The following is a 25,893-nucleotide window of genomic DNA, read 5'->3' on the forward strand; positions in this document are numbered from 1 at the left end:
ACGGGGAAGAATAAAGGATAAGGTAGACAGGAAGTGTTGATGCTCCGCCTACTTAACGGAAGGACGACGATTCATCAGACTCTTCCATAGGTGTCGCGGAGTTGGTAGTTTGGAAGGGTATCAGGTCTAGGATTCGCCCCAAGCAAGCGATGCGACCTGTAAAGAATATTTTATTATGTAGTTGTTTAGTTAGTCTTAGAGTACACGATCACTTGAAAAAACATCTTGTTTATTTTTTGGTTCTCTTTAAGCTCTGGGCAGCCGGCCACCGAGAGCACCCTATGTTCCCTAAACAAAAGCAATTTGAACTCCACACGGCCGACTGTGGGAGTATTGCCTAGAAAAGCTAATATTATCTACGTAATGGGCCGGATCACTATTTATTGCAACAGTATTTAGACAGAATTCGCTACTTCTTCTTTACCATATATTTATTGGGTTGATAACTACCTAGTGATAACACAGGTAAAGAGTTATGGTAGCGTGAGATGTTATAAATCAAGGAAAGTATTTCTTATTTTCCATATCGGATTGTTTGTGGAATACAAGTATACGAGCGATAATAACAAACACTGAAGGGAAATATAAAGGATTGTAACCTGATGCACGGGCTTGTTAGCAATAACGGAGCTTGAAATTAGGTTCATAAAACAGACGCGGCGAATTTTCAATACGTCTTGACCCGTGATCATAGATACTAGTCAGATTAGTCGTATTGGGGCTAATTTCCGATCAACTATTCATTTTTACGGCAATGTTTTCTCGACTAGATCTGTTCGCACCCTACTATCGGCAGAAGGCTGATAGCACCCAGTCGTCGCCGGTCTAAGGACCAAATGTCATCAATAGACTCGCGTGGAGGCATGAGATAGGAAACTTGTGGGAGTTTTGTTATCCCACCGTTTGACGACCTGTCGAGAGTTATAGTATTTTTTGTGAAAAAAGTCAAAACCGCGATTTTTTCACATGTTTTTTGTTCAAACCAATTTATGTATCATTGATTCAATAAATTTTGTACTTTCACTTACACAGCTGTTTTGCAATTAAAAAACGAAGAAAATAATGTATTATACATTTCTTTTGTTTGCAATTTTACCTGCAAAAATTGCAATCAAACGCGAGGGGCACATTTGTACCCCAGGTCAACGTTATAGGGTGGAAAACGCAAGTGCAACGTTCTAGGGTTAAATATGAAATTTGCGTTTCGACTTCGTCTCACCAGAATCCTACACTAACTTAGTGACAGAACTAAGCTAGCGCCAGATTGACGCTAAAGGCTAGTTTACAGTTCGGGAAATGGGTCACGGGATTTTGCACAGGATTTGTGTCGGGATTTGATCAGGGAAAATTATTCGCCGTGATCTCTCCATACTGTCAAAACAAAAATTCTGCTGCTTCTATAAAACACCGACAGTATCAAAATTGCACTAAATTTTAAACCTAATAAAAACACAATTTTCCCCGTCGAAAACAATTTGTGTTGAACTCATTTTTGTGTAGACACATTTCCCGTCACGGGATTTGAAATTCCGAGCTCCATTTAAAGTACACAGGGACCCACATCCCGCGACGTTTTCCGAACTGTAAACTAGCCTTAACTCCAAAAACGAGAACACTATTAAATACACAAATTTTGTGTTTCTGAGGAATCTGGTGGTAGGCGAGATAATGGTCGACGGACGAGCAAATCTTGCGGTGCAGAACGGTGGAGAAATCCTACCATGTACAACGATCTGATCCAGCAGCTTGTGGAGGGTTGACAAATCTCTTGCTCCATTAAGAATTGGAAATCGGTTTGGGCTTCGTACAATTTTTCCATCGGGAGTCTTCGGGGCGACACAAATGTGGGGGGGGGGGGGGGGGGTTGGGTTCACTAGTGTCCTATGTTGAGCACGGTTATGTTCTGCAACTCCTCCAATATTTCGGCAAAGGGGTTGTTCGCGTCGAAGGTAGTGATGGTACCGATTTCTGATTTGCAGCCGTGTGGTGTTGTCCACGAGCTTACCGTTCCGCAGATCCACAAACAGGTCATAGCGCCTGAAAAAAATTGCATCTAACATGGATGACTTCACATTGGCGGTCGTAGATGTCCACTGAAAGGCGGGCGACGAAAACCGATGGACTTCCATCTGTGGCAAAGATCTGTCTCGATTTCACTGGGTGAAATTTTTCTCTAGGCGAAGGGGAAATGACGGAAATTTCTGCATCGGTGTCGATAGGGTCGCCTCCTCCGCTGAGGCTTTCACCCGGAGATTTTTACTGAGCTGCGATAGGCTTTTATTGAAGCACGAGTTTACGTTGAAACCAGGCCTACGACTGAGTTTAAATGAGACAATTTTTTTGGGCTTGTGAACCGTTTTGTCAATTTACATAGGTGTGAAATGTCAACTCTCCAGCTAACGACAAAAAATTAAAAAGCACTGGTCATTCTCGCTGTGAAGGATAACCCGAACAAAGATTGCCCTCTGCTACAGCTGACAGAAGAAATAGAGTGAAGCAGGCAGGAAAGCGGCAACGTCTGAGAAGCATACTGCGATGTCTTCCGGAATTTTGCTGGGCTCAAATTCGATTATCCATCATTCCAGTCGCTAGGGAGGTTCCAACAAAGGAACGAAGCTTTTGTTTCTGGTCAACAGTTACTGACAACAGTTAATTCAAACAGGCCGTTAGGATTTTTCATGCAATCAAGGGATCGCAGACACTTGGCGAACATACACAGGATTTTTTTCATCGTAGAGGATGCTGGCGACATTTGAACTGTCGCCCTTGTGTTTTTTACTTTTTCTTGCCTAGGCACCACGACGACCCACCGGCGGTTCTTCGACTGCAATGGTGCCGATAATCTGTAGCGTCCAGATGATCGACTGTGATTGTTGGATTGTTTAAATATTATTCCTCAGGGCTTTCATTATTTTGTCGGCAACCTTCGCTTGTTCGTCCAGGGCGTGGTGGCGATGATGAAGCGCACTGTAGTAGGTATTTATCATCACTACGAAACTACGGCCTAGTTATACGCATACTTAAACTTCGAAGTATTAAATTGAACTATTGTCATTGACATTGTCATTTCTCAGCCCACACCCTGGCAGACGTTCATCCGCCCATCTAGACTCTGTCAAGATGAGGACCTACAAAGCCTAACTGTTCGTATGTGCTAGTCCATATAGCACACCAGTTTCTTCCACAAGCAGGCGCCAGCTGTTAACCAGTCCCACATGTTTAAGATACATTACATAGAGGATAGTCGGAGGCAGAAAATGAAGAGATAGTAAAGAGATTTTCGATTGCTGAAACGTGACAAGAAAAGCAAAATGATTGTGATTAGTATCTTAGTTATAATAAATAAGTAAACGATTTCTCATCTGTTGTTTGTTTCCTTGTTCGTAATCCTCCTTCCTGTCCCTGTCCTGTTTGGGTTATTGGCTTTCCGTTTCCTTGGCCGTCACGTTCTCCTGCACCGAGTTGCATATATTGTAGCAAGAAAAATAAATGAAAAGACAAAAAAAATGAAAATAAATGCGCAATGCTCTCCTTCCAGACCCCGAACATAACCCTTACTTTCCCTTTGCTTATCATATTGGTACCATCCGAGGAGCACTTGGCCTTGTACCCACTGCTCTTCCACCATCCTCGTGGTTTTCTCCATTTATCACTGGCGTCACATGTGATATTTGGGTACGAAAAAAGGTTTTCTGAGCAGACAATCAAATGAAAGAAGATTGCCAGGTAATTAGTGCACTTTCTGCACCAGGTATCATATCGCATTTGTAGAAACACATATTAAGTGTATCTACTATACGATATGATGGCCGGAAGGATAGATAAGCAACCCAGGCTCCCCAACTTCGAAGTATTAAATTGAACTATTTCAAAAAAAAAATACGCCAAGCCTCAAAAGTATAAATATCAAACGCTAAACTGCTGTATAAGTAATTAAAAGCAGCAAATAAAATATAAACATTCGAACGCATTGATAAATTATCCTTTAATACGAATATAAAGTTTCCAAGACTTTATTTTTATTCTATTAAACACGATTTAGACAATCCATCGCCATTAATCTGGCATCACTGTAGGTATTACTTCAACACTTCAAACTGCCACGATATACTTTGAAGCACCGGTTTGAATCGCTGATGGGGTTCTGAAAAAAAAAACGCAAAGTCAATTATAACTACATCATCCACAAACAACAGTCCGCCCAACTTACTGATCATCGCGTAATGCTGCACATTCTGCACATGGCTGAGATCACCGGTGAGGGCCGCCGTTACTTCCACATCCTGCCCACTGCCGGGTACCACCATTTCCGGTATCCAAATCGAATCCAGCGAAAATTTTATCAAATCGAACAAAGCTTGGTAGTTGCGCTGTATCTCGCTCGCCTGCTCGAACCGATCCCACTCAATGGCGACCTTGCAGATGGATCGGATGTGTTGCTGCCGGTCCATGCCACAGATTCGCAGCACCTGCGCATGTAGTGCGTCGATCAGGGCAATATCCTCGAACGGGTTACCTTCCTTCAGGTTGAGCAGCTTGCGTGCGTGCTTTCGACGGTTTTTACTAGAACGGTGCGATTTTCTAAAATTGAGGAAAGATTATGGTCGTTATCGGCAATTTTTAACATTAATGGATTTACCCGGATCTTCCGGAACTGCTTGTGTACTTGGAAGACGCGATCGTTGAAGTATCAGAGTACAGGTCGCAGTCATCTACGTCCCGATCATCGTCTTCATCGTGATCTTGTTCCACTTTCTTTTTGGCTTTTTGCTCCCGAACAATCAAAAGTCGATTCTTGTGTTTAAGAAATTCTTCCTTTTCGTTACTCAATTTTTGTCCTAAATCCTGCAGATACTGGTCGAGCTCCGGACAAATTCTCGTTTCGATTAATGACTCATCCGCCAGCTGCGCCTCCAACATGGCTTTCCCGAATAGGTGATCCTTAAGCAGAATGTCTACGGCTAACTTGGAATCCTTCAAGTAATCTTTGGCCAAATAGGAAGCTGCTTCGTATTCTGCCGTCTCTTGTAGCGCCGGTATCAAAGTCTGCACTAATCGCCTTGTGTCACTTTCGTCCTGATTCGCCATCTTTGCCAGTCTAAGACACCTTGCCCAATCAACAGCATTTCTAGCGGACGCGATCGCCTGCTGAAAATCACCAGCCTTCTCGTAAATCAAACTGGCATCTGCCTGTTTGTTACTCTGTCGAAGGTGATCCCCGTAGCAGACACATACCCGCTTATAATATTTCTCATTTCCTTTGTAGACTGCCATGGCTTTCGTATACAACCCATGCGTGATCGTCAACTGCAGTGCCTCGTGGAACTTATCGTCATCATCTCCGCAGCGGGCTATATTTTCGAGGGCTTTTCCGAAACGCTTCAGATGACAGTCTATTCTATATTTTCGGTAGTGTTCCTCCAATCGCTTCAATTCATTCAGAAACTGTAGGTACTCTTTGGGGTCCTTCTGCGATTTGGTTGCAACATACAAGACCAACCCGAAATCGTACATTCCAAGGGCAACATTGAACAGGTCGTTGACATCCACCAAATAGAGCAAGTACTTTAGCGCTTCTTCGGCGGCTTCCTCTTGTTGCCGGGTTTTTCGAAGCTCCCAGATGACCTGCAAAGCTTGCTCCAACAGACCTCGCCGTACAAAGCAAGTTATTTTCGGGAGGGTATAATCCGTACGAGAATTCAAAACGTGTAATAATCGATCGCAAAGGTATTCGATTTTTATCTCCGGTTTGTAGCCGTTTATCACCCCTGGAGCTTCCTGGCTACGATAGTTACTGTCGTACATTGTCTGACAGACATCCTGATTCAGCAGATCGGTGATAAAAAGGTTTAGCCAGTTAACGTTTGTAATCTCCTCTAGAAAGCGTTCCAAATTCGAAAGGAAAAGCTGCGGATTGTGATCCACAATTAAATTCAGGTTGATACGTTCTTTTCGCAGAATATCGAAGGCTTTGTGATATTCCAAGGCATTTAGATGATCGGCTACTAAGCACAGTGATAGGACGCGAGGCGCGATCGCCTCCAGATTACCGCGAGGAAGTTGGAATACGGTTCGGGATGATTTCGGGACGACTATGATTAACTTTGAGCCACGTTCCACGCGACGGCTTCCGATCACGCTATCATTCTGAAGATCGAGAAATTTCAGTTCAGCGATCGTAGTAAACAGAAGGAAACGCTCCGCCAGGAACATGGAGGTGACGTCGGAGGCTATCTTAGAACCATTGACGTATAGGTTCTGACGGTTGCGAAGCGAATAGATTTTTAAGATTCGATTGCTCACAGGATGAACCCGGATCTGTTCACAAAACTCGGGAAGTTTCAGATCTTCATTAAGGGTAACTGCTGAATCTAGACTTAATCGATACGTCTGACCCGTCCTTAGTTCAATCAAGGCAGAGTTTCGGCAGATTCCTTCGATTGCAACAACTCGATCACCTTGTTGGCCAACTTTTATACTTTCGAGAAGAATAAGTTTACCTTCGATTGAGGCAATTGAATAGATCTTTAAATCGTTTGACCCTTCAATTGCTAGTAGAAGGTCATTTCGCAACCACATCCAGTGCGACATTATACCAGGGCCTACCTCCATATCAGTTACTAATTGAACGGCATTCAAACGTTTAACTGCGCCTCCGACAAAGTCCGGCCTGTAGAAGCTCACTTTATTCGAATAATCAACTACGAAAAAGCAGTTCGAGTCCCATGCATCGTCGAAATTGCGCAAAAAACCTGTGGCATTAATCTGACGCCCAGTTTTCACAGTGAACCCACACATGGGAGGAGGAACTACAACGCTACGAAAGTTGGTCAGTAGTAGATTATCTCCATCGATAACTGCGACCAGAGATTCGTCTGTTTTATCAACTCCTCGAGAGTGATCAACGGAAAAGTCCCACCGAGAAGCTTCATGGTCTCCGTTCTCTAGCAAAACATGGAGCGTCCGTCCCTCGGAGTACTTCAAATCCCACAAAACTGACACAATTTGCTTGTCGAACTCCAGATATTGTTTGATGTACCAATGATAATTACAAATTATCAGGAAGTACAGGCAATTTACTTTGCTTGCGCTTTTGATGGTATGAATAATCAATACCTCCGAATCGTGGCTCCAGTGAAGGCCTACAACAACCTCATCATCCGATTTGAAAGGAAGCTCGATCTCCCGATGTTTCAAACCATTCTTTTCAAACAACGCAATCACGTACTTGTCCTTCAAAACCTGGGGAACCGCAATCCACAATCCAGAAGGTTTCCAAGCCAATGGCGACCCCAATCCAAAACACTTCTCCGACGTAAACTGCAAAGCTCCTTCTTTGTTAAACACCTTAAAAGCCCGTCCGAATGGTCCCAGAAAACCCACGACAAAAAGTTCCCCATCCGCTCGCCAGCTGATCCTTACCGTTGGATCGATTTTTTCCACATCAACGATTACCTCCGCCTCCTCTTTCTTCTTACGAGCGGCAACTTTACCTTCGGAACCGTGAAACTGCGTCTCTTTTTTGCCCCATCCGACGCTCATAAACTCTCGATCGCCAAAAGTGTCATCCTTGAGGCAGACCTCATTGATCGGATCGTATACACTGTTCATCGTGACAACGTTGAGGTTGCTGAAAGCGAATATAGAAATAAACTATCAAAGCTAGCACGCAGAATAAGTGATTTCATTTTATAAACCTCGAAAGACTTAACATCAGCTACTCACCAATCAACAAACACCACCACACCCTGATCCGTACTCCAGCCCATGGCTTCCAGACCGCCAGCACAAAAAGTAACCTCATCCGGATCCCCCCCGTCTGCGGATCCGTCAACACGAATTACCATCACTTCTCCGGCCGCCGTAGCCAGACACAGTTCGTCTGTCAGTGCTAAATAATCCAGTCCAATCACTTGTCCGGGAATCGATAGCAGCAGTCTGGCATCGCATTTCGAAGCCGTCTTGGTCCGATCCAAACGGTATAGTGAGTACTCATCCTGGTCATCCGGTGTCACAATGTAAAACACGTCACTATTATTCGGGTCCAACGCCAGCAAGCTGTGGCTGGTTTTTAGTGTCGGAAGTTCACGAAAGCTGGTGCTTTGGTGGCACAAGCGGTACAGGTTTTTCATGGTGATGCAATTTCAAGGAATTACTATTTCAGATTAAAGGAAAAAATGAGGGCGATCCACTCACGTTTGTTTACGGTGCACGTTGGTTTGTTTTTGTTGTGATTCTGGGTGCATGCCGAGATTTGTCAAAAGACCCAGTGTTGCCGGTTTGCAATTCCTAATCCATTACTATACACGGTTAAAAAAAGTACCTAATTATGAGTATTATAACACCCATCTCCGAAAAAACTGGGAAATCATTTATTGAGTAAACCTTACTTATCCAGTGTACAAACGTAAAAAATAGGTATTTTTCACTCAGTTATGCAGATCTAATTATACCGAAAATGGGTGAAAATAACCCATTTTCGGAAATTTTCTAGGTATAAAAAATTCGAAAAGGATTAGTTCGGATCACCGGAATTTCGAGGTTGACCAGTTTTAATAATTTTGACACAGTTAGTTATATTAGACATCATTCATAGAAACAGAAGTTCTATTCTATTCTAACTCTTACACAGCCAGTATTGAAAAGCATCCTGGAAAACACTGCAGTTAGTCTATAGTGTTTTTCTTGTCAATATTAATATTTGAAGCATATTTTCACATGACGCAAATATTAAAACGGCCAGGCCTACTGTGCAGAGTTGGGTTGAAGATGTTTCAAAATTAGACGGACCGTTTCAGTTTGAAGGGGATATAATAAATTGTTGGGAGTAACTTGGCTAAGAAGGTTAATGTCACTCCTTTGGTCCTTTAGGATGGGACAGAGGTATTTACACTTTGCCCTGGCTAATATGCTTAGGTTAAAGCGCATTTACTCGCTCTTAGCGGAATATTTTCACATATATCCGGAATAAGTTCATACCTCGCAAGGATTTTTCCTGTAACACTTCTCGACTCCACCACACTGATAATATAAATTCGTAAATATAAAGAAATCGATCATAAAATGCACGAATTCATTAGTCGTTTTCCGCAACGAAGTATTTTCGTGCATTCTAAATAGTACACACTAAGCCAGCCAAAAGTTGTTCGGTAATTTCTTTTGACGACTACCACAGTAAAGTGATATTTTTGCGGAGCTGTCAGCAAATTATTTAAAATATTGCGGTAAAGTTTTCATTTTTTAACGATTTTCAGTAATTTTTCGAATAATTTGCTGAAACCCGCAATATTTTTCACTGAATTTATCAGCACTTCTGTTTTTTTTTGGTACATAAACATTATCCAGTAAAAAACTGACTGATTGTTCGGCAAAATTGTACTAACATTACCGAACCTCGTCAAAAACTTACAAAACAGATACAGCAAATCATCTGTCAAATCGCCATTTTCAGAGGAAACTACTGACTGACCAGTATTTTTTGACGTTTGGATAGAACGGATTGCGGAGAGTTCGGTAACCGAATTGTTTTACTGAATTGATTACCGAACGGTTTGCTGTTCAAAAACCCAGTAAAATTTTACTGTACCCAGTAATTTAAATTAAGTGTGTAGGTTTCGTTCATTTCATGAACAAGAATGGCCGCTTGGTGAACGAAATCTTTCGTAAATTTAACACGTTTAATGTATACTGCACGAATGTTATCGTTGATAACGACATTATTTTTCGTGAATGAAACGAAATTTTTTGTTTTTTTTTAATAAACGTGTGTTTATATTGCGAACGATTTCGTTGGTCGCACGAATTAACGACCGTAATAACTGGTATAAACAAGTTTATACAGGGATGTGCGAATTATTTCCTCGGTCGTAAATAGCAGCAGAAACAAAGCCGTCCAACTATTGTTCTGCTGCTGAAATTGGCCCTTTAAATAATGGATTCGGTGGACGTGAGCGGATCGGAACTTCTCAAACTTTTGTAATGCTCAGGAAGTGCCAAACCTATGGTATCCATGAGACGTTTCTGATCAGCTGACTATAGGACGATTCAGACGATACATCAGCTTCCGTCAACGTCAACGGAACGTCACCGTTCCGTCAGCATAAGTTTAATACTTTTCTCTTGTGCCCGTTTACACGTGCCGTACGCCAAAACGTTCCGTGCCGTTGATGTTGTGTGTGAATGGTTTCCTTTGACTTCATGTAACTAATCTTGACGTTCCGTACCGGTGACTGAAGCCTGATGTATCGTGTGAATCGTACTTATTTCTTGCTTATTTCTCCTGACGTTACTCCGGCGGGCGTCATGTCCGACAATATCGTTGATCGAATCGGACTAATGAAAGATGTTTGTCGGACGATTTTCTTCTGCTCGCAGAAGGAGACTTGATAAAACCCACCACTGAATTGTCAAACAAACGTCTCATGGATTGTCTAATTGTCATGCGAGAAAAATTATCTGAATGTGACGTTTATCCGAATGTACTAGTGTCGGTAATTTGATATGTACTAGGTTTTAAATGAAATAGGATTTGCTTTAATATTGGATATGTATTGTTTCAAATATCTCACAGATTTAAAGCAATAAAAATTACAATTTGAATCAACAAAAACATTTTTTTGATGTAATATCTCTCATGCAGTTGAATCAAAAAAAATGCGTTGAATACAACAAAACAAACTTATTGAAATAACAAATTTTGTAGTTTGTTTCAATTACTATTATGATGAGGTCAACAAATTTTTTTTTAATTTGACTGGTTTCTATGTTTGATCCAATAACTCCTTAAGCATTATTTCAGTAATTATGTTATTTACATCAACATATTTTTTTATATTGAACACAGAATAACTTGGAAAATTTGTTGTTTCAATCCTCATATTATTTGGGTTTAAAAATTATTTTTCTGCGTGTATAGCTGAAAGTCGACTAAATGTTTGTGTGGATCCGGCAAATAAGGATGATCCTCCCGACTACGGTTCTGATCTAGATTCTGACGTTGAAGTGTCCATCGACTACAGTTCTGATGAAGGAATAGATTCCGAAGAAGATAATACTACGAGTTTAGCCACATTCCTTCAACTTTGGAGCATTGAACATCGAATTCCACACTCTGCACTAAAATCACTACTAAATCGACTCTGTTGTTATAACCGATCGCTTCCCATAGATCCGCGAAGATTGCTGGGAACCTCTCGTAAAGAACCTGATTTGCTCAATTTCGAAGGTGGACAGTATTGGCATCAGGGATTAGGTAAAATATTGCATTTGTATTGCGTTGAAGCCATGACAAAGTTCTTTACAGACGCATGCCTTCGGCGAGTATTTTGGGACCTCAGTCAGTCTCGATGAATATCTATAAATATAAATATTGATGGATTACCGCTTTTCAAAAACGGTACCGATCAAGTATGGTCAATTTTGATTAACATATTCGAATTTCCGGAAATGAAACCAATGATCATAGGCATATTTCACGGCAAGACCAAACCAAACTTCATTGAGGAATTCTTAAAGCCTTTTGTGGATGAAGCTGAATATATTTTAAAATCCGGGGTCACTATCAACAACAATATACTATCAGTCAAAATAAGAGCATTGATCTGTGACTCCCCTTTGAGGGCATTTATTAAAGGTAATTTAATTCAATGTTATAATTTTGTCTATTTTTATCTTATGTACCATTTGCAGGATCAGTGAATTTTGATTCGTTTCATGGTTGTCTTAAATGCAGTATTGTTGGAGAACGTTCAAACGATCTACACGTGAATGTATTTCCTGTAACGAAGGCCTCAAAGCGAACAGATGAAGGGTACCGTAGCCGGTCATATGGTGAACATCATCAGATTTACAAATTCAGAGAAGGTGGAAAATTTAAAAAGATATTCGTCGAAACACCTCTACTGCGTCTGCCTATTGATATGGTTGAAGATATTATATGGCGATTTCGCTTGAACCTGAAACTGAGTCAGGTTCTAACCCCAACCGCTGTCAGTTCATACATTTTGACAGCAGTTGGGGTTAGGAACTGACTCAGTTTCGCCTCAAACGAAAACCACAATAGTGTCAGATTCGCTGCATCTGTTGCATCTAGGAGTTATGAAAAAGCTGCTGACTATTTATAAGGAAGGTCAAAAGCACCATGCTAAGTGGCCAAAATCTAGTACCGAAAGAATAGACAACATTTTAAGCAATATAATGTTGCCATTGGAAATACATCGTAAAGTACGGGGATTACGTTTTCTATGTCATTGGAAGGCATCAGAATGCGCTTCATTTTTTAACTATATCGGAATAGCACTTCTCAAAAATTTTATTGAAGAACAACATTACGAAAATTATATTAATTTGTTTTATGCCGTAACGATTTGTTCAAGTGAACACCATAAGAAATATCTTCCTGTTGCTCAGAATCTTTTCGAAACATTTATAGAAAATTACAATAGTTTTATTCACATAATTTCTAGTAACACACATAATCTTGTTCATATTGTAGATGAGGTGATAAAATTTGGTCCATTGCCTACAATATCGTCATATCCATTTGAAATTTTTTTATTCCAAATAAAAAACATGGTACGGTCTGGAAGATTACCGCTAAATCAAATAATCAACAGGATTTCGGAAACGCATCAGTATCATCTTTGTAAAAGCCAAGTCAATAAAACATATCCTATTATGAAACAACCTGCAAAAAACGATCAAGCAATCTTTATGTGCTGCATAATACACGATGGGTTCACGTTGAAAAATAATTTTCAGGATAAATGGTTCCTTTCAAAGGAAAGAAAAATTATTGCGATGAATTTTGCGCACCATAGCGGTATAAATGGCTCCGAACTTAAGCATACTGAAGCTTTATATGTTTTTAAAACAATCTCAGACCATGATTTTAATCCAAGCAAGGTTTACGCTTTTGATGATATATTTTGCAAATTATTCGCTATACAAATTAACGAAGAAACTGGTTTTGTATACCACTTCATCACACATTACCAGGGAAGGAAGATATGCTGTAAATAAAAATGCAAAATTTGTTTCAATATTCGGATTTATTCCAGAGATCATATTTTTGACGATACAGTATGATACAGTCTCTCAATTTCCCGCACTCAACGGTTTAATACGCTTCCGCTTACGTGAAACTGGTTTTCTGATTCCGGCCACTTCCTCGAATCTTTGCTTCGCATTTTTTAAACACCGATGTAAAAAACTGTTGCAGTCGGTTTTTGTATATGTTGCGTCCGAATAAAGTACCGTTTGATAGAATAAGTCGATTGTTCTGTCAAACTTCATAAAAGGAATTTTATGCTTCTTAGGTTCATGCTTACCCGAAACGCGTCCAGTTCCTGTCCATGAACATCTTAGTAGAAAACTACGAGTGAAAAAGTAGCCAATTATTTGAAGGCATACTGTTGTGCCTTGGCCAGAAAATCGGTGATGACCGTGGATTCTGCCTATTGATTCAACCGTTGTTTTCAGAAAATTTTCATCGCGACAGTTTTCCTCCAAACGTTCGAGATCGGCGTGTTTACAGGTTGCAAATTTATTGTACTTAGCGTAACGCTGGGAGATGTTTTCACTGGTTGACATTGCATTGAAGCCAATGCATCGAACTTAGTATTTAAGTGGGCTAACAACAATAAGCACTTGTTCAATTTATTCTCCAAGCTATCGTGAGCCGCAACAGTTTCCTCCGTTTCCGTCTGCGAACATGCATGCCTTACTTCCGGATCTGAGAGCATGCGTCTTGTACTCTGCTGCTGGATCTCTTGAAGTAATTCTGCTGTCGTAGCCTTTTTCTGACTTTTTTCGTACCAGACATAACTAGAAACAAAAATACAACAAATAATTTTTTTATCCCAATTCAAATAAAAAACTTACTTCACAATCTCAGGTTTAAAACGACTCACAGCGACGTTGAAATGCAACGCCTAGATGGATCAAGGAGCTAACGCGCTGGAGGAGCACAATCACAATCATCTAATGAGTCACAAGTTCGAACCGGACTCCTACACACCGACGCCAACGAAAAACACTTCCCTAACTTGCTTGGCTGACTGACGGAGCGACGACAAATACACACATGGGAAAATTACGGACACTTGACTTGAGCAAAAAAAGAAAAAACTTTTTTCCAGGAGGTTAGAGAAAAACAAAACGAACGTTTCCGTTTAACGTTTAACAAATTTGCATCAAATTAGAAAAAATGCATTAAATTTTCATTTTTGCATCAACTTTGCACTCCCTCGCAGAAAATTTTGTTTAACAAACGTCCTACGCTGATTCACTTTGTTCGTCGTTTTGTTGAATGTAGGGCTGATTTTTTTGTAGGGTTTTGACGTCTTACACGCAACGCAAAATACATTGCACGCAACGCAAAATACATTACGAATTTCTATTTTGATGGAAAGAAATGCATTTAATTTAGCTGATTTTTAAAAATGCATCACAAGTGATCTGCCCCTAGGGGTAGGCAGTATATCAGCTAAATAATTCGCCAAAAGTGGCTTTTGGGCAGCACTAAAGTACACTATAGTTCTTCCAGGCACTATTAACTTTGTTCTATATGTACCTATAGAACCGAATTGGTGCCATTTCTGGCCGGGAACAATTCAACATAAATTGTTTTCGGCGGGGAAAGGGTGTTTTTATTTGGTTTAAAAATCTGTGCTAATTTGAGACTGAAGGTTTGTTTTAGAAGCAGTAGAGCTTTTGACAGTTTGGAGAGATCTCGGCGAAAAATTTTCCCTGATCAAATCCCGACACAAATCCTGTATTCTAACCGCACTGCGCACTTATTGCGCACTTCCCACCAACCTGGACTCCGCACTTTTAAAGTGCGAGTGATCTCAAAACTGCGAGCTGTCAAAAAACATGTATTTCAAGTGATAGGGATGGTACTTTCATAGACAGACCAGTCGAACTAACCGGTCTATGAGAAGAATTTAATGGAAGAATGGTAAGTGCGCAGTGCGGTTAGAACCCGGATAGAATTTTACAATAGCATTTACCCTACAAACAATCATAAAATAATAAATATTATAGTTATTACTGTTTCAACATTGTTTGATGCCAAGTTCTCACAGTAGGTTTACAACAAAATTTCATGTAACAATAAATTTCACTGTTCAGCAAAAAACTGATACAGTGCATTCACATTAAATTTTACTGTTTTCGAGAAAAAAAATGTATGGAGAAAAACTGATTTTTTTAATGTTAAGATACATAACCACCCCCCTTTTTCACTGTACAAGTCTATTTTACATTGAAATTTACTATAAAAACGTTAAAGTTTATTGTTTTTGTATTGTAGCATAACACTAAAACTTACTGTAAATTATTGTAAACATACTGTACTGTCACAGTGAAAATCACGGTTTTGTTACTGTACATTTCTATTCGGGAATCCAGTTTTTAGTGCCACAAGCAATACTATTCTTCTTTCAAACTCCTCTCATAGACTGGTTAGTTCGACCATTCACTTAGAGGTGGCTAAGTTGTGCTTGATGGCCAGCAAGCACTGTACTTGTCGCCGAGGACCAGCTACAGAATACTTTTCGGGCAACGTGACTAATTTCCGCAAACATAGAAATTCAGCGAAGAAGGCGTGCGCGAAAGAGCTGACGGATGCGAGGACGCAGTGGCATTTTCATCCCCCTACTGCTCCTCATAGGGGGGAGTGTGGGAGAGAATGATTCGAACGGTGGAAGAGGTGATGGGCGCTCTGGATGACGGGAGGAGATTTACCGAAGAAATTCTTCAAGTGTTTAGCTGAAGATATGATCAACAGTCGGCCGCTGGTACCCGGTCAAACCATTCGGAATTTGATTCGGAATCCTGAATGGAGTCAGTATGGATTCCAAATCAAATGCATCAACCGATTCTGAGTCGGAATCGGTTGTTGCATTTGATTTGGAATCCATAATGACTCCATTCAGAAATCCGAACCGGTTCCGGAATGAGTTTAACTGGGTATTTCGCTTCGCAGGAGTCTCCTTTGCCTGCACTCACACTGAATACTTTTCTTCGGGGATCATCTGCTAACGCACCCTAGGAAGTCGTTGCACATGCTCTTCGAGATTCATATAAGCGATCTCAGCTACCAACAGGCGAAATGTAGAAGCCATGGATAAGGGAATATGTTGCCAGTATCAACCATCGAACGAACTGGCGCACAGAAACTCGGCCGTTGCAGAAAGCAGCGTATTTTCAACTGGGATTTCGCACGGACTGAGAAAAGGATACAGCCTTAAAATAAGTGTATTATAAGTTTTACATTAACATAATAAATTAGCAAACAGTAACAGCTAACGCTGGAATATTTAGTCGAAATTTTCCTTACTCACAAAACGTACGAAGCCGCACCGTGTTCGTCTTCTAAGCCTCACCTGGCGGTGCATGATGGAACTGTTGCAGTGATCTCGAGTGTTTGAACGGAACTCCTACCGTGGCCGCCAAAATCTCATCGATAAAGCTGGTTGAATTATGCACGGTAGTTCCACCCAAGATAACCTTGTATCCTTCCTGATTGTACCGATGGACGGCTAACGCTTCTTCGTAGGTCGTCCCTCCGATCACAAACACGATCACTTCCTGCGGAGGCCTACGGTACGGTACCTCGTTACCCATTATGGGATAGCTCGAATCAAGGGGACGTCCCTTGACGACTTCCTCCAAAGTTTCCTTTAGCACACAATTGTGCTGTGTGTACACGTTTTCAACACCCTTAAGACCCTTGATCAAGTTGCGCGTCAGCTTAACGGCGTCTGTAATTTTAACCAAGTTGAACAGTTCCTGCCGAGCACTGGGGCTGATGTATTCCAACATTTTCGGAACTACGTTTGCACGACCACCACGATCCTGTAGGATTTTAAGTAGCCCCGATGTGCCACAATTGGCATGCCGTTCGTAGCGCATCGAGTACAGCATGACCAGTCGAAGAGCATTATGAAGACTGATTTTCTCATCGGAAACGAGTTTTTTAACTCGCTGCAGCTGCGTTGCATGATCCGCGCGACAGGCGATTTCTTGCTCCAACTCGGAAATCTCGAACAGCTGCTGCTTACTGACCTGTAAGTGGTATTAAGTTTAGTTTCGAATTTCTATATCCATACTTGAAATGAGCATACCTGCAGCGATAGCTCGCTGATGAGTACTAGATGCTTGTTGACCGCGCCGGACATTTTTTTGAACTGTGGGTAGGTTTCGACAAAATTTTTCATATCGTTGATACTCTCGATTTTCTTCTGATCATTGACCTTCTTCTGAAATTCGTCCATCAGTCCCTTGATCGTAGTTGCAATCTCGCCAAAGTTTGAGTACAAATTACCAGCGTAAAATTCGTCTTGTTCGGTGGAAAGCACAATCTCCTTCAAATCTTTGGGAACTCCTTGCACTCCTGAAAGATCCACTCGCTGTTTGGTGATGGTCAATAGTTCATGCACCATGCCCTGATAGGTCCACTGGTTAAGCAACGGAGTGATTGGGTCATCCCGTCGATCTAGAATAAGAAGCAATGGTGGAGCAGCACCGTCATCCGGTGGTCGGAAGCTGAACAGTGCGGTTTCCTTATTGATCGTTTCGTGAACCTTCTTGGCGAGCGTTTGAGCAGCACTGGAGCTAGATTTGAAACGAATCGCTGGGCGGAATTTGAACGATAGTAGGACACTGATTAGTCCCTGTACACTTCGCTCCAGCGCGTCCGGATTCCACGAGAGAGCCTGCAGGCAGGTTGGAATGTTAAACGAGAACAGGTTCGGATTCACTGGCAGATAATCGGCGTACATTTCCCTGACTTCGCGAACGGATTCGCTTTCGTCGCTCTCCGCCAGGGCTTTGATATCGGTCCGTGGAATGATGTTGCTGAAATCTGAAATCGGGACAAGAACGGGCGGTGGATTGGTGAAAAGAGGAACACACATCGTAAGGAAGGTAGTAAACTCACTGATAAAATATGATCCGTATTTGGGGCTCTTCAGCTCACTTTGCAGCCGCAGAACGTTGTCTCGGGTGGGTCGTATGAAGACGATGCACTTTACGTACTTGAGACGTTCGTTGGATCGACCTGAATCGATCCGCTCGAAGAGGTACACCTCCTTCTGGAGCATTTCGGACTGGGCAAATGCCATCGATACGATGCTGGTCTGTTTTAAGGAATGAATTAAAATTAAATTTCTCTTATAACACTTGTAAGTTAGTAGTCGTTTAGTAGTCGCAAGCAGTTTTGGACTTGCGTCAGCCCGGTACACTAATCAAGTTTTGAAGAGATGAAATTGAAACGTAAACCCCTGGTCTTAGTGAGGTTTTGTACCCTTTTTGTATAGTGATTCCAAACCAATTTCCTCTTAGGGAAGATATTGCATATTGCTACGCTGGCTTCTCTTCTGAGACATCAACAATTAGGAATCATCAAACGTCAACAGCAAGATAGCGGCAGCACAAAACAGAACAGTCCTTCCCGTCATGTACGGGAAGCAAAACCTACGGTTTGGATCCACGTATCCGAACCGAGGGCCCTAATCCAGACACTTGTTTGGATCTAAGCGCCAAGTCTGAACCTGGTTCAGATCCGAACCTGGTAAGGGGACTAATCCGAATCCGTTTCTGCCAATATTGAGGCAGATTCCAGCCTGAACTCGGGCAGAAATCCGCCAGAATTCCGATTGGTTTGACTCGATACTATCATAGAAATCGACCAAATTATCCTACATTCGAACAGAGCCGAGGTTGGCACATACTGAAAAAGCGTGGTTGTGTGACGCACATACATGAACAGCTACCGAAATTCGTGATTCCACCGCTTACTACCTTTGCGGGAATATAAGTATAATACCGAAATGCGCTATTCCGTGGTCTGTTACCGAAAATTTAATAGAATCATACCCAAAAGTAATAGAAACATGCTCTTCGGATTTTGGGTGTAGTTTTACGATATCCCAGGTGTGGTTTTCTTGGAGTGAGGCGAATTCGTCGTCCATTGCGCACCTCCAATGAACACGTTCAGAAACAGTCAGCGCCTCTTCAACAGTCCGTGGTGCATGTTTCCTGACTAACCATCTTGATCGTTTATTTAGGCGTTTAGTTGTTCGTTTTGAAACTCGCATCGGGATCACAGATGGTTCAATCGTTGCGTTGCGAGGACATTCTTTGTTCCCCTCAGTGAGAGTTTCGTCATTAGGATCTTCATTCGTTTCAGTGTCGCATTTAACTTCTTCCTCAAACTATGCTGACTCACTGAAAACGTCCCTTGCAACAAAAGGCAAAATACTATTTTGTGGTTTATCCAAATCATAAGAATCATCTTCGATGCTTCCATTAACATCTCGGTTACCCTGATTGATTTTTGTTACAAATCGTGCATCTCTGCTGTTGACAATGCGATCAGTCGTTCTATCCAGAAAACGGTATGCCTTCTGATGTGGTGAACACCTCACGAAAATCATTCTCTGCCGTTGAATCAAGCTGAGGTCGTTTCTGCTTTGCGATCCAGACTTCAGTTCCAGAGACCTGTGTAAACCAGTTCCAAAGATCTGTAGATGTCTTACATCAAATTTTTCATTCCACCAAGCTCAAATCGATTCTTTCATTCTGTTGCGGTGTATATGGTGTCGTGAATTGCTGACGGATGGCTTTCTTGTTTTATTTTTGAGCTCGCCGCCGTTATCGGATCGAATGATTTTCGGCGGTCTGCCAAACGTTGTTTTCATCTCGGCCACGTAGTGCTTCAGCCTCTGCTCTACTTCAGATTTCTCTCACAGGAAAAACAGTGGTGTACCACGAAAAATCGTCAATCACGGTGAGGTAATAGCGACAACCACCTGGTGTAATATGCTTCATTGGGCCCCAAACGTCAGCGTGGACCAAGTCAAGAGGTTGCAAACATTTCTCGACAAACATATGATTACGGCCTAAAAGCCAACTGTCAAAATCCACTTTGAATGGAAATTCTGGAAAAACCGTTACATGCCAATCACAGATGTTGGTAGTAAACGAACCTTCTTTCATAAACTGTTGTGAACTGTGTTCAGCTAGTAACGGTTTGTCCGGAATTTCCATTGAAAGTGGATTTTGACAGTTGGCTTTTAGATCGTAATCATATGTTTGTCGAGATTTCTCCTTTTCCTGTTTCGGGCAAGTCTAGCGAATTCCTCTTCTTGGTAGTATTTGCGCATTACTCGTATACTGCAGTCTTTAATGTTCATGCCGGTAATAAGATCTTCTTTCAGCAGCTTTTACATGGCATCATTGTCATGATGACTCATCCTTATGGGCCACTGGTGTTGACAGTTTTCTGTGTGGTTTCTGCGACATTTAAATCATTACGAGCGTTGTTCACCACTTATAATCCTCCGGAAACGACACACAACCTTCATGATTCTGCAGTCCGTCGAATCGAAGATGACCATTCCTTTTTTCGACACTAGTTTTCGCACCGAGGTCAGGTTTGTCTCGAGATCCGGTACCTAGAGCGAGTCTAAAAGTGTAATAGTGCATTTTCCATTTTAACTTCCAAATCGCAACAGCCTACGTGGCAGGTTCTCTTTTCCATCGTGGTTGTCAATTTTCTATCAGCGAGGGTAACGGTTTCGGTGAAGGCTTCATCTAGTTCCAGAAAGAAATTGTGTGCGCACATGTGTTATGTCACCCCGCAATCAACAATCCAGTTTTCTATTTTTTTTCGCCTCCATTTCTATAAAAACGCATTCCTTATTCGAATTTTCACGCATCGTCTTCGCCTTAAATACGGTTTTCCGTCTTTTTTGTTCATTTCTATTTTTACATTTTCGTTCGTTTGATAGTTTCCGGCACTCCTTTTGTGATCTGGCCAGAGCCAGCTTTCAAAAGATTCCGGATTGAAGTTGACTTGTTTCATCACGAATCAAATTCGTTAGTTGGAGAGGTGTGGCCCAACCAGCGAATCACTACTGTATATTGTAATCATGGCATACTAAATATCGTGTTGCTCCGTCTTTTTTTGCTTCAACAGCATCTGTGTCCAAATCTGAAAAGTACCACACCAGGCCTGTGCAGGTGATCACTATTGTTGCGCTCTACGGATACGACTAACCCAGCCATTTGCTGCACATAACCCTCGGCAAAAACCTGATTCAGGCGATCGGTGTCGATGTGAGCATTGTCGGAAGTCTGCTTCGAGTTGTTGTGGATTCCTTCCCTTTTAAGATTATTCCATACCTCTTGACGGGCAGTTCTGGAGAGAAATTCATGTCTGCATAACGTTTCTACGCTACAGCGACCAAAGTGCTCGAAAGGTTGTGTTTTACGCAATAGTTCTGCCAGTTACGCTCTCCCCTAATCCTGTTCAACTTCCTCGAGTAGAGCTTGAACGAAAAATCTTTGAGTGCTACCGCCTGTACAATTTCATCGGTTATCCACGGCGTACGCTTGTTGCGGACAAATCTTATTTGAGGAGCGTTCCGTTCCAGAAGAAGCTGCATCTCACTCTTCACTAATACAGCTTTCATATTGACGAACAATCGAAAAATGTTTGATGGTTTCTGTACTGAAAGTCCGCCTGGAGGTAAACTTGCTTTCTCCACGCGCATGTCAGCAATGAGGTGGATGATCTCATGATCCGAGATGGAGCTACCTGGTGTCGTCGTAGATTTTATAATTGATACCGGGGAATCAGTCACCACAAGATCGAGGGTTGTGGCGGTAGTATCTGCAATCCAAGAACAAATTAAACATGTCAAGAAGCCTTTTTACAGCTGCAATGTTGTAGGACATCTGATTCGCCGTGACGTTGATATTAAAATCACCAAAGATATACGTCCTGCCGAAGATCAGTTCCAGCAAATCTAAAATCTTTTCATAATGTTGTACCAAAAGATGGTTGTTGCTCGTATGGTCCAATTTCGGTCTAGCATCAGCCTGAACCAGCTGGCTATTACCACGGTTCTGAAGAGACGAAATCGAAACGCATACCCCTGAACTTATAGGAAAAATAGGGATGTTTAATGAGATATTCCAAACATATTGTAGTTTATCGATTTTTTTTTTGCTCGGGTCTTTAAACCAAAACTTACGGTTTCCCTATCCATCATCAGCATTTTCATTCCAGGACCTGCTTCGGAAACCATTTGATCCAGATACAACTGAACCGCTCGGATGACGTTCATTGCGAGGACTTTTTTGCTGCACTCTCGAAGTAAAACGAATTTTGGAAGTTGCGAAAATTAGTCCTTCACTGGACAAAAACACCCATTACTGAAAATCACTAATCTTGCTGATGTTTCAAAGGATTATCAATAATAATTTTCTTTTTCATGTATGTCAAAAAGTCTCCACATTGATTGCTAGTATAAGTTTCTGAAGGGATTTCGCACAATTTATTAAAAAACGGATGACGATCTAAAAGAAACGTCAAAAATGCTCAAAACGCGGACATCGGACGCTGCTTTCGTTCGTTTGCTTAAATTTCAGTAGTGTTTTCGTTTTCTCATGTATTAAGTGACTCAAATTACAGTAAGATAGTGCTAATTAGCCAGCAGACATGTCTGGATTCAGTTTTGGAACGCCTACGACCAGCGCTCCGGCGTATTCTTTCGGGACAGGTGCTGCGACAACGGCAACAGCTGGTGCAGCGGTTGTTCCTATTGCTGCAGTTGCAGGATCCACTCCCGCTGCCACCGGATTCAGTTTTGGAACAGCACCAGCATCGGTCAGTGCCGCTCCTGCCTTTGGTACCTTGGCTAAACCGGCTACTACAACGGCAATTCCTGGGTTCAGTTTCGGAACGACGACGACGCAAGCAACGGCAACGAGTACCTCGACTGGCTTTGCGCTGCCGGGTGCTGCTACTGCCCCGGTTGCTTCAGCCCCTACGGGTCTGACATTTGGCGCTAGCGCAGTTTCTACTGCGAACACTTCAGTAGCACCGACCTTATCACTAGGCGGAGGATTTGGAGCGGGAACTGGAGGTGCTATTTTTGGAGCAGGACTCAAATCGACAGCGGTAGCAACTGCAACAACAACTACCGCAACCACCAGCACCGGTCTAGCAAAACCGATCGGACTAGGTGGAATTGACATCAATGCATCTGCGCCTAAATCAGTCGAAGGCAAACCGGACAGTACCAAAGCCAAGGAATTTCAAGTGCCTCAGGAAATTATCGCCACCGTTGAACAGCTGAAAGACTACATCAAGCGGCAGAAGACCTTCAGCTCCGATATCGCGCGAACTTCATCCCGAAAATTGTATAACGTTTCGTCGGAAATCAGCCGTTTGAACTGGAACCTGATTGACATCTCCAACAGCGTGACGAACAATCAATCAGCTATCAAGACGTTGCGAGCGGAAACTGCTGGGATCATTCAGCAGGCAGACATGGCCCAGCGTACGCACGACACACCGGCCGGTCTGCAATTCGAGAATACAATGCCACTGCAGTACTTCATCGAACTTATTCAGAAGTACGAGAGCGATTTGCTTAATCTCAAACATCAGGTGAAATCGGTTGGCTTGATTGTAATCCTAACAGTGAAATAAAAAATTGTCTCTTCCAGGTGGAACTAACGGAAAAACATATGCAATCGCTATCCGTCCCACAGCACTTCACTGCCATGGACCTGAAACGGGGCTTGCAGCAAATTCACGAAAGCTTCGTTGCTCTGGCTGGTCGACTGCACGAAACGCACCAGAAGGTGGAAGCGCAAAAAGAGCAGTATATGAACCTGCGTCGTTACCTGCTGCGAGACAACACGGACGTCTTCGAGGCACAGTCGGGTAGTGAATCAGCGAGCGCTCAACGATTTTCCGGCTCGATCTCAACAGGTCCGACTCCGTTTTCCACCCTGATGGGAACGGTGAATCTGGGCGTGCCTAAGCCCAACCCGGAAAGCTCACTATGGCCAAGGGCGTCCGGATTTGCTCCCACTCAAGTTGGTGTGGCCGGTCCGAGTGGAACGTCCGCCTTTGGATCCGCCCTGGCGAGCGATAGTAGTGCGCTGGGGAAAACCTTCGACAGTGGTGTCGGCGTCGGATCTGGTGTCCCAACGACGTTCGGAAGTGGCGGAGCTTTCAATCTGCAAACGCCGCCTCTGGGCAGCAAACGGAACAAACACTAGAAATGTCCACTCCGTTCCACTTGGAGCCCTAATCGAAAATATAGTGATTCAAAGACATGTCATTGTTTTTAGTTTTCCGAATATACCTTTTCAGGATTTTGAAATTTTACGATATTTAAAATCATCATGGTGTAGAATATTCAGAGCCTATCTGGGTTCAATTCCCATTCCTTGTGCGAGTCAGATGTTTCTAGCCCGATCAAAGAGGCGATTGATTATAATGCTAAAAACTTTTTTTTAAATTAGGGGTTAGAGGTGGGACCAATTAGAGACCTGACCGCAAACATGACGCAGAAATAGGATTCACATAAGATGATCAAACTCGAGTCGATCTTTTATAGTCATACTATCGCCCTCCCCTTACGCCTACTAGCGATTTGGTTAACTTAATACTAGAGCAGCTGGATAAGTCTATAATTGGCGTTGATCGCAGAGCAGAATAAGAGGCATTTGTGCTTTTCAAAAGATGTGTTGCGAGAATCGGACTAACTAGTGTTGTGATTAGCTAGTTGTACACTATTTAACTGGACCGGTTTTTAGTTGGAACTTCGCTAGTTGTTCCACTAAACTAAAAATAGTGTGACCATATTAGACACATAAACACCCAGGACAGGTGAAAAGAGCTCAAACTACCCCGTTTCCTACGGCTCGAATATGCGCCTGGCGATATTCTTCTTAGTTCTTCGGTAGTCATCAAATTTATGGGTTCTGGCAGAATGTGTTTCGTTAGAACTCGATCACCGAAGAAATGGGATTTAGATATACGCGGTTCTTGCTACACAATCAGCAAAGATATTGTAGAAATCTTTGGTGAAAGGGAGCTGAGTTTAGTGATGCAGCGATGCCCTCGCGTCTGTGTAAAATGTCTACAGGGAAAGCATCATCGTCAGCCTTTTACCAAACAAGGGTCTAGAGCAGCGATTCTCAAACTGGGGTCCGCGGACCCCCAAGGGGCCGTGAAAAGGTTTATAGGGGTCCGAAAAGAGTAGTACCTTTTCCGGTTAGGTATTGAAATTTGAAGTTTTTCTGCAACAAACTGAAATTAATATATTGATATCAAAGGAAATCAATCTTCACAAACAGTATTATATCGAATAAATGACTCAGCCACAAAAAATAAAAGTGCCTGTAAAACGGGAAAATGTGATTTCTCTTTAACCTTCAGTCATATACTATTGAATTGTTACTAAAATTGAAAACGGATCTTAATCTCAAGGAAGTGACATATACAGTTACACCACGTGAGAAACTGTGTATAGATAATGTTTAGCCCAGGCAGAGAGTTTCATTGCGAATAACAACATGCACCACGGCATCGAATATGACAATGTTGAAACCAAGATCCTGAATATATGGAATGAATAACTTGAGGTGCGCCTACACGACCTAGCGCCGCACATTAGAACACATTAAAAGATTTATGTCAAAATACGGAGAAGTGGAGTTCGTTACATAAAATGTTTTTAGTGTCATTAACAACGGTGTTGTGCTTTCAAAATGCGATTGGCAAATAATGCTGTGCACCTACTCTGGTCAGATTCCTACGTGCCAGTAATCATACGGCACATTACGAAAAACAATGCTCCGAAGAAGCCGATAAACACGTATTTACGACAGCGAACCGTAACAACAGGAAACAAATAAGAACTTCGGACATCTTGGAAGCTGCACTGATCAAGACATGAATGTGAACAATAACGCAAAAGAGGGCAAATCGGTTGACTCGCAAGTTGTAGACAACACAGCTAATGCATTAGCGTGAAGAAAAAGGTTTTCAACACGCAGCAGCAAGCTACATCCACAAGA

The 25,893-nt window shown here is 42.1% G+C and overlaps 3 protein-coding genes, 1 long non-coding RNA gene and 1 pseudogene across 4 annotated transcripts; 2 read left to right on the plus strand and 3 right to left on the minus strand.

The window, feature by feature from the left end:
• Positions 1-3,992: 3,992 nt before the first annotated feature.
• On the minus strand, positions 3,993-8,219 carry LOC131685328 (elongator complex protein 1). Its single transcript, XM_058968977.1, has 4 exons — positions 7,726-8,219; positions 4,640-7,630; positions 4,211-4,581; positions 3,993-4,144 (listed from the first exon to the last, which is right to left on the minus strand). Exons 1-4 carry the CDS (start codon positions 8,130-8,132, stop codon positions 4,080-4,082), a joined length of 3,834 nt encoding a protein of 1,277 aa, XP_058824960.1. The 5' UTR covers positions 8,133-8,219; the 3' UTR covers positions 3,993-4,079.
• Positions 8,220-13,095: 4,876 nt separating this feature from the next.
• On the minus strand, positions 13,096-13,778 carry LOC131680966 (uncharacterized; annotated as a pseudogene).
• A 1,683-nt stretch (positions 13,779-15,461) lies between these two features.
• On the plus strand, positions 15,462-16,325 carry LOC131685331 (uncharacterized). The gene is made up of 2 exons (XR_009304780.1): positions 15,462-15,800; positions 15,989-16,325. It is a non-coding gene; the product is annotated as an uncharacterized LOC131685331 (long non-coding RNA).
• Positions 16,256-22,254, minus strand: LOC131685329 (vacuolar protein sorting-associated protein 45). The gene is made up of 4 exons (XM_058968978.1): positions 22,047-22,254; positions 17,945-18,143; positions 17,130-17,869; positions 16,256-17,070 (listed from the first exon to the last, which is right to left on the minus strand). The coding sequence occupies exons 1-4, from the start codon at positions 22,137-22,139 to the stop codon at positions 16,378-16,380; spliced, it is 1,725 nt and encodes a 574-aa protein (XP_058824961.1). The 5' UTR covers positions 22,140-22,254; the 3' UTR covers positions 16,256-16,377.
• Positions 22,255-22,361: 107 nt separating this feature from the next.
• LOC131685330 (nuclear pore complex protein Nup58) lies at positions 22,362-24,144 on the plus strand. Its single transcript, XM_058968979.1, has 2 exons — positions 22,362-23,467; positions 23,527-24,144. Exons 1-2 carry the CDS (start codon positions 22,514-22,516, stop codon positions 24,085-24,087), a joined length of 1,515 nt encoding a protein of 504 aa, XP_058824962.1. The 5' UTR covers positions 22,362-22,513; the 3' UTR covers positions 24,088-24,144.
• The last annotated feature ends 1,749 nt before the right edge of the window (positions 24,145-25,893 follow it).

The sequence above is a fragment of the Topomyia yanbarensis genome, chromosome 2, assembly GCF_030247195.1.
Source record: "Topomyia yanbarensis strain Yona2022 chromosome 2, ASM3024719v1, whole genome shotgun sequence".
Classification (NCBI taxonomy): Eukaryota; Metazoa; Arthropoda; class Insecta; order Diptera; family Culicidae; genus Topomyia; species Topomyia yanbarensis.

What these genes read in the sequence shown, in the direction of transcription:
- LOC131685328 (XM_058968977.1), bottom strand. Translation starts at nt 8,132, where the DNA reads ATGAAAAACCTGTACCGCTTGTGCCACCAAAGCACCAGCTTTCGTGAA. An exon ending in GTGGTGGTGTTTGTTGATTG is followed by an intron (nt 7,631 to 7,725) that starts GTGAGTAGCTGA and finishes ATTCGCTTTCAG; the next exon opens with CAACCTCAACGTTGTCACGA. An exon ending in GCAGCATTACGCGATGATCA is followed by an intron (nt 4,145 to 4,210) that starts GTAAGTTGGGCG and finishes TTTTTTTTTCAG; the next exon opens with AACCCCATCAGCGATTCAAA.
- LOC131685329 (XM_058968978.1), bottom strand. Translation starts at nt 22,139, where the DNA reads ATGAACGTCATCCGAGCGGTTCAGTTGTATCTGGATCAAATGGTTTCC. An exon ending in ATACGGATCATATTTTATCA is followed by an intron (nt 17,870 to 17,944) that starts GTGAGTTTACTA and finishes TCCCGATTTCAG; the next exon opens with ATTTCAGCAACATCATTCCA. An exon ending in TCAGCGAGCTATCGCTGCAG is followed by an intron (nt 17,071 to 17,129) that starts GTATGCTCATTT and finishes TACCACTTACAG; the next exon opens with GTCAGTAAGCAGCAGCTGTT.
- LOC131685330 (XM_058968979.1), top strand. Translation starts at nt 22,514, where the DNA reads ATGTCTGGATTCAGTTTTGGAACGCCTACGACCAGCGCTCCGGCGTAT. An exon ending in TGCTTAATCTCAAACATCAG is followed by an intron (nt 23,468 to 23,526) that starts GTGAAATCGGTT and finishes TGTCTCTTCCAG; the next exon opens with GTGGAACTAACGGAAAAACA.